This window comes from Triticum urartu, chromosome 6 (assembly GCF_003073215.2).
Source record: "Triticum urartu cultivar G1812 chromosome 6, Tu2.1, whole genome shotgun sequence".
NCBI lineage: Eukaryota > Viridiplantae > Streptophyta > Magnoliopsida > Poales > Poaceae > Triticum > Triticum urartu.
In genome coordinates, this window is record NC_053027.1 from 497885555 (window position 1) to 497894101 (window position 8547).

General features: G+C 42.7%; 1 protein-coding gene across 1 annotated transcript; it reads left to right on the forward strand.

The window, feature by feature from the left end:
- The first annotated feature begins 566 nt into the window (after positions 1 to 566).
- Positions 567 to 8178, forward strand: LOC125514557 (microtubule-associated protein 70-2). Its single transcript, XM_048679895.1, has 11 exons — positions 567 to 957; positions 1077 to 1162; positions 3562 to 3627; positions 3702 to 3872; positions 4033 to 4203; positions 4302 to 4457; positions 4557 to 4703; positions 5234 to 5305; positions 5396 to 5926; positions 6009 to 6196; positions 7713 to 8178. The coding sequence occupies exons 1-11, from the start codon at positions 786 to 788 to the stop codon at positions 7750 to 7752; spliced, it is 1800 nt and encodes a 599-aa protein (XP_048535852.1). The 5' UTR covers positions 567 to 785; the 3' UTR covers positions 7753 to 8178.
- The last annotated feature ends 369 nt before the right edge of the window (positions 8179 to 8547 follow it).

Consider the following 8547-nt stretch of genomic DNA (forward strand, 5'->3'; position numbering starts at 1 on the left):
CTTCGGAATATTCCAAACAAAAGAAGCACCTACTGGGTCCTTTTATTTAATGAAATTTCATAGTTTCTTTTGGAGGATCTAGATCCCTAGGCATTTCCCCCTATGTAGACTGTCTGCGTAGTAGGATTGGGACCCTTAGGAAAATTCGTAGGGATCGCCTAGAACTTTATTTTGAAGGAATGTTTTAGCTGTTCAAACCTTTTACATTTCTTTTATTTTCTCCGCGAGGCTGAACACTTTTTGATCTCCTCCTGTAGGATTTAAGAGGACATGCCATTATAATTATGTGTTTTTCCTATAACTTGTTTTAAAAATCCTGCAAATCAAAGAGACTAGAGTGTAGTAACATTTACTTTTGTTTTCCTTTGTACTGATGTTCATGTGTGATCTCCCCCCACCTTATATTCCAAACCTTGAGATTCCAACGCCCTCCCCTCCTCCTCTGCTCTTGTCCAGTCCTCACACTGACCAGTAACCACCTCGATGGCCTGATTAGCTCAACGGTTAATTAGCTGCTAATCACTCGGAAAAGCCGACGCTTTTAAATCCCCCGAGCACCTCCCCCCTCACCCTCTCCGCTATTCAAACACGCTGCCGTCCTCGCCCGAGCAAGACAACAAACAAACACCACGCGAAGCAAAGCAAAAGCGAAGCGGAGCGCCCCAACCCGAGCCCCGACACCGCGAGCGGCTAGGGTTCCCCACCGGACGGCATTGCGGCCGCCGGCGGTCCCGGGGGGCGCGCGATTTGGATGGTGGGCTGAGGCGCCGGGGCCCAGATCTGAGATGGCCGACGGCGGCGGCGGCTGCGAGGAGGGGAATGCGCCGGCGCACAGGGGCTCCGCGCGCAGGCGCGGGGCGGCGCAGCTGGGCCTCGACGCCGACGAGCTCCTCACGCTGATGCACGGCTCGGATCCCGTCAAGGTCGAGCTCAACCGGCTCGAGAACGAAGTCAGGGGTGAGTTGGTTCCTGGGTCCTGGCTCGCCGTAGCTCTGGCTCCCGCTCGTGTTCGGTGGATTGCCGCCGCCCTTCCGAATCTGACGGCGGAATGGTTGGTGCTTTTTGCGTGGTTTTAGATAAGGATAGGGAGCTGGGCGAGGCGCAGGCGGAGATTAAGGCGCTGCGCCTGTCGGAGAGGGCGCGGGAGAAGGCCGTCGAGGAGGTAAATCCCCAAGCTTTGCTTCTGATTCTTGTCTTGTTTTTCTACGACCATTTCTTCCAGTTTCGAGCTTGGAACAGTGTCGGTGCAAGAGAATTCATAGCCAAATAGGAGAGTTTGGGGGCGTATTTGCTCGATGCGGAGGTGATTTTGGCCGAGTGTCAGGGCCAAGACAACAATCTTCCCCTTGTTTTTTGCTGGCCATTATTTTGTGGGATTCATGGATGCGGAGGGTTTTGTCTATCCATTGCGGCATGCTGAAACTCTGAAAGTTCAACACAAGCTTAATGTTTTACTCAACATGTTTATTTCCTGCTAGGTTGTGTTTTTTTTTACTTTCTTTCTTTTTGGCTGATCTTATACTCTGGTTGTCTTGTTCATTGGGAGAGGTACTAGTGAATCAGAGTGTTATGGCCGTTCATGTAGGGCTATGAAGTCCCTGTCTTTTGCAGTAGTTTTTCAAGATATGTTTGAGCTAAACTAACTTAAAAAATGTGTCAGGTCGCCAGGATGGCAAGAGCTAAATAAAGCTGCCCCGGTCTTAGTTCATAGAATTGATTCCCATTACCCTTGTTCTGAAGCTGTACTTTTACAAGTGCTAACGTCTGTGGCACTCAAAGCTATTTTGATGCTGAGTGCTAATAGATATTTTGATGTTCAGTGCGTCAGTCCTGGTTGCAATTTATCTGGTGTGTAGTTTGCATGTTTGTTGAGCCTGCTCAGTGTCCACTCAGATTTCTTAGTATGCACAAGGGGTGAATACGATGTACAAATTGCTCTCGATTTGATGAGCAAACTGCAATAACCAATACTTGGAGGTATCAAGGATTCAACGCTAATTCGTTGATCCAATTTTCAGAATTCCTTAGGTGCTGCCACGAGACAAATATCCTGTCAGTGGAATTTAACTTCATCTTATTATTGTCATAATGTCAGGAAATCTCACAATCTTAGTCTTTAAAAAATGTATCATTTTGAAAACATGGATTTGAATACTCCCTCCAATCCATGTTAATTGACGCACATTAAGTGTGCGTCAATTAATATGGATTGGAGGGAGTATAAAATTTTAATTGGAGGCGTGTGAATTTATAATCGCTAGTTATTTGGATTTTTTAGTTTCCTTTTTTTTAAAGATTTGATGATGAAAAAATGACGATTACATGATTTCACCTAAATGATGGTTAATTTGGAGTAGGCATATATGTTTCCTATTATAATTTAGGTAATTTTACATCTTCAAGATGCTTGGATATTTAGTTCAAATAAATGATCTTTTGCGAAAATAGTATGTTGTTTTCTTACAGTTAATTTTGAAAATCGGGAGACATTTTATTATAACTTCAGAAGTATTGAACAGCTACAAATTTTGTAGAACTACGGAAATTTTGGCTGCTGGCTTGGGGGATCCCACATGACAGCTATGTATATCTTTCAGACTCCGTTTCATACAAACGAACTGATGGATGTGAGGTGTATTGAAACGTTTATGTAAATTTTCTTTGGAATGTAAACTTAAATGTTTACTCATATGATTTGTTATGAAATTTACTTGTTCTTTTAAGGTCCTTGATTCCTTTTTCCCCCTTTGCAACTCAACTTGCAGGCTTCTGAACAAATATGTATCCTATCCTAACATGCTTTTTAAATTGCCAAACGAAGTAGCTCCTGGAAAAGTGAGCGACCCAAGTTGTGTTGTTCAGATCAACTAAAGATCCTTTAACCGAGCCTTTTTTTTCAGTTAGATATTGGTTGATCCTTAGTGCATCTCTGGTTGCTGTGTTTGCTTTAATGATGTGTCTGCCTTTTCTGTACCTGTTGGCCATGTTAGTGCTGTGTATTCTATTGCCCCTGCATTTGATCAACTGAGTCTGACTGTTTCTTCATAAATGAAGTAACTGGGCATGCTAAAAACGGGAAGTAACATTTGAATCTGATTTGCGAAGCTTAGAATCTGTATCTGCTGAAGGTGATTGTGCCATTTTGTATGGCAGTATGAGATACCTAGGCATGAGCAATGAATGACATGTTGAGTAAAGCTTGTTTGTTTTGATATGTCAGATACTGCTTATTTGTCAAATGAAAGTTATCTTACTATGCTCATTTTTATTTGATAATAAGCTATCTGTGTGGCCCCCTTTTGACTATTTCTGATTGAAGTGTCCCTCAGGCAAATTTTAACCCAGTACTTAAAATCACTAAGGTTTGTTAAGATGACCTGACACACATACCAACACTAGCATCAATGCATATGTTACTTTTGCTTGTTGTCATAATGCAAATTGGAATGTTCCCTTGAACAGAACTAGGGAAAACCAAGCAAAAACATTTCAAGTTTTAAAGATCAATGTTTGTTCTCCGTTTGTCAACATGATTGCTGATTTGTTACATTGTGATGGCAGCTCACTGATGAATTGGAGAAGCTGGATGAGAAGCTCAAGTTGACAGAGTCTCTCCTCGATAGCAAAGTATATTCCCGACCTCTTTTAGCCCCCCTTCCCTCCCGACTGCTCCCTCATAAGCATTTGTTCTATTTTTGCAGAATCTAGAACTGAAAAAAACAAATGATGAGAAGAAAGCAGCTATGGCAGCCCAGTTTGCAGCAGAAGCAACACTGCGTAGAGTACATGCAGCCCAAAAGGATGATGATATGCCACCTATTGAAGCCATTCTTGCACCACTTGAAGCTGAGTTAAAGCTTGCTCGGCAAGAGGTATGCTGTGTTATCCACATCTCAACTCTCTTGTAGACTGATGAAATTGTCATATTTTTATCCTACTTTGCACCCAGCATATCCACGGATCCAAGCCCTTGTGTCCACTGGATGCATGTTTGGTATATAATTGACAAAAACTTAATTTGGTTCTTTTTAGATTGCAAAGCTCCAAGAGGACAACAGAGCATTAGATCGTTTGACAAAGCAAAAGGAGGCAGCACTGCTAGAAGCAGAAAGGACTGTACAAACTGCATTAGCAAAAGCTGCTATGGTTGATGACATGCAAAACAAGAACCAAGATCTGATGAAGCAAATCGAGATCTGCCAGGTATGAGATATCTTGTATTTTCCAAGCTTGTTGGGAGAAAACAACTCTGTCAAGTTATTCAAATATAGCTGCTCAAGTGGTTTCATCCCTGATTGCAGGAAGAAAATAAGATTTTGGATAGGTTGCACCGCCAAAAAGTTGCGGAAGTCGAAAAGCTTAGTCAAACAGTCAGAGAGCTTGAAGAGGCTGTCCTTGCTGGTGGTGCAGCTGCTAATGCTGTTAGAGATTACCAGCGGAAAGTCCAGGAAATGAATGTAACATACTACCATTCAACTGTTGTATTTTCTTTGAATCTTCATTGATTATTTATGCAAAAAGATGACCCATGCTATTTTGTGATCATGACACACCAGGAAGAAAGAAAAGTTCTTGACCGTGAACTTGCTCGAACAAAAGTTACAGCAAACAGGGTTGCTGTTGTAGTTGCAAATGAGTGGAAAGATGGCAATGACAAAGTAATGCCTGTTAAACAGTGGCTTGAAGAGCGCAGATTTCTGCAGGTAAGATGATTAAAGCTTTCTTTATTTACCGAGATACCCCGCGCGTTGCTGCGGAGTTGGACATATAGAGTATTAATCCAGTCCTTACGATTTAAATTATGTGAGACATTTCTGCATAAGCAAAAATGAATCTTAACATGAAAAGTTGTGCATGTCACATTAAATGCAATGTGATTCTAAACCCACTAAGAATGCACTAATGCATGTTGCATGGTAGAGTATTCTCATGCGTAGACCGGACAGATGGTAGTGGACCATGCTAGCAAATCTAATGGCTACAACAATTTTGATGATGTGGAAGCAATGACATTTAAAACCCATTAGAATGCACTAATGCATGTTGCATGGTAGAGGATTCTCATGCGTACATCGGACGGATGCTAGTGGATCAAGCTAGTAAATCTAACGCTACAACAATTTTGATGATCTCGAAGCGCATGTTGAGACAATTAGAAGTAGTGGGGCTCACTCTCTTAGGCATATAGGATTCAAGTTTCATGCAATGTTTTTTTTTCCACCATATTCTGCAGGGTGAGATGCAGCAACTTCGTGACAAACTTGCTATTGCAGAACGAACGGCTCGATCGGAAGCTCAAGTAAAGGTAAAGATGTCTGTCATGTTGAATTTGAGCTACACTTTAAGACAAGTTCATCTTTTGTGGAATAATTTCTCATATATTCTCCGGACTCAGGAAAAGTATCAGTGGCGCCTAAAAGTTCTAGAAGATGGATTGAGGGGGCCGCCAAGTGGTTCTAGCCGTCCTCCTACAGAAGGAAGGAATACAAGTGGTGGATCTTCCCGTCGTCTATCACTAGGTGGAGCTGATAATATGTCCAAAGTCTCCCCGGTTGGTGCATTAATGAGGAGATCTCCATCTTTCAATTCGAGGCCCTCTCTTTCTACTGGCAGCAGCTTGGTCCTCAAGCACGCAAAAGGGACTTCAAGGTCTTTCGATGGTGGTACGAGGTCTTTAGACAGGGGAAAGGTCCTTGTGAATGGACCTCATTTACTCAATAGATCTACAGATGCTGTTGGGGACTGCGAGACTACTGATAGCTGGAAGGCTAGTGGAGAAGAGAAAAATACTGAAACCACAAATAGTGATTCAACTGATATGGTCTCTGGTGTACTCTATGACATGCTGCAGAAGGAGGTAGTTTCATTGAGAAAGGCATGCCATGAGAAAGACCAAAGTCTAAAGGACAAGGATGATGCAATTGAGGTATGATGCTTGAGGTTCTGCTTCTTGCATTTTGAGGAGACGCCGTGCTACAATGCTTTTTTACTTACCCCCTCATTTACAGATGTTAGCAAAGAAAGTAGACACCTTAACCAAAGCCATGGAAGTGGAGGCTAAAAAGATGAGGAGAGAGGTAGCTGCTATGGAGAAAGAAGTTTCTGCTATGCGCCTTGAGAAGGAACAAGAGAACAAGGCCAAGCGTCTTGGTAGTTTGAGAGGACCTGGCACAGTTTCTCAGGCCCTTCCCGGAAGGTACACCAAGAATGCCTTACATTTTGAGAACTTGATCTCTTCACATATACCTCCAACACAGATTTTTTTTGTTTAAACTTCAAGTTTGTCATCTGCCCTACAACTCCAAGTATTGTTAACTTGAATTACTCATCATGTTTCCATCAGTACTGCTTAATGACTTTAGGGACCACCTTAGCCTAGGATGGTTCCTCAATCATGGGATCCCACGATTTTTTGTTGCGATAGCCCCCTCATATTTTTAGATGACTTGTACTTGTGAGGGATGAGATGGTGATGGGCCAACTGGTCCTGCTCAAACCAATCAAGTTCTATCTTAATGCATTAAATTGCTGCCCCCTGCATGGTTTCTGAGGAAAAAACAAGCGAGTTAGGTTCGGAGTTTGGATCAGATGTTTCATTCACCGTTTGGCTCCTCAAACCAAACCTTACAAAGTATCATTAGGTGGATTGAGTTGCCTTTATTAGGCTCAACAAATAATGCCTTGTCTAACCATTTGCTTGCTTGTAACCATTGAGCACTGACCCTCCTAATCTTGCTGACATCATTTTCTTAAATATTACTCCCTCCGTTCACAAATATAAGATGTTTTGGATATTTCCAATATGGACTACATACAGATTGAAACGAGTGAACAAACACACTAAAACATGTCTATATATATCCGATTCAGAAAAAAGTTGGACCATCTTATATTTGTGAACGGAGGTAGTAGTTGTTAATGCTACTCCCTCCGTTCACTATTATAAGATGTTCTAACTCTTTTCTAAATTGAATATATGTAGACTCGTTTTAGTGTGTTTGTTCACTCATTTCAGTCCGTATGTAGCCCATATTGAAATACCAAAAACATCTTATAATAGTGAACGGAGGGAGTAGTAGTTATTGCAAACATTATCTGGCACAAAACTAGCATTAGGGCCCGTTTGGAAGAACAGCTTTGGTATTTAGTGTGAACTTGACTGAGGGGGTGTTTGTTTCCAGGGACTTTTTTGTGTAGGGACTAGAAAAAGTCCCTCTTAGAGACTTTTTTACCAAACGGGAGGGACTTTTTAGGGACTAAACTAGGCATTTGGGACTAAATGAAGAAGACTCTCAAGGAGTCTTTTTGGGACTTTTCCAACAATGCCCCTTCATGCACCCATTGGCCCGCCACCCCATGATGTTGTTTGATTGTTATTTTTCTATATACTAGGGGCAACATGGTCATTTAATAACCTCTAGGAAGGACTGAGACTTTTTAGTCTCTGGAAACAAACAGGGAGGGACTTTTTAGAGACTAGGGACTTTTTAGTTGGGACTAGAAAAAGTCCTAGGACTAGAGAACCAAACACCACCTGAAATACCAAAAGTTTACCAAGAAATGGTACTCAGTACCATTCTTCAAAACAGCTAAAGTTTTACCTATTGTTTTTTAGTACTACATAGCCTATGCTTATTTTTGTTGCCCAGATACTATCTTTTCACCGAGACACACCTTACTAATTCACCTTCCATTTTGTTGCTTTGTTGCAGAAGTGCACCACGTGGCGGGTTGTCGCGCAACATCCAATGACGCATCGCACCTCTAACACCAGGCAGCATGAAATTCTTTGATAGGTTCTGTTTTCCCTTCGTGTCCCCCAATTAATTTTGTGATTGAGATTAGCACAGATGACCCTCTGATACCTAGATTGGGGAAAAGAGTAGGCTTTGCATCATCTGACACCGACTCGCTGTAATGTAGTGGTGAAGGTGTAGTAAACCCTTCGGGTAAGGCTTACTTGACCTTGCGGCACACTCTCATTTTGTCAAGGCAGTGCGCGTTGTGGTTGTATAGGCTGGAGGAAGACCGACCCCGCGTCTTCGTGGATCTTCTCTTCTCCCAACTGTAATTTTTTAGCTAGTGTGGTTTCTTTTTACTTGTCCGGGTTGTGGTTTGTGAATATCATTTGTACCCTGCTGTGGTCACCGTCTCCACTATTCGTTTGTTTGTTGTTGCTGGGCTGTAGTTGTTCTTGGAATCAAAGGTGTCTTGCTTGAGGAGCTGAATCAAAGGTGTCACTAGCATGACACCGCAAGTGATCTGCTACACCCATCGGGTAAATAGGAAATGTGGCGAGTTCATTCTGTGCTTTGGTGTTGTGTGGTGCCTACTTGGACCGGGAGCACGTTTCTCTGTCCTAGCATGGCAGGCAGCATCTGTAGGCCGATTCGATTTCCACTACGGTTGTCCTCCGGCTCTGTACCCAGTTCAAGTTAACGGTCCAGCCAGTGAGACTCGAGTGGAGTCCTCCCCGCTGGAATCTGTAGTGGCCCTGGCTGCGTCGCTTTGCTTGCGTGGATTGTTGTTTGGCCCTTTTCGTTGTCG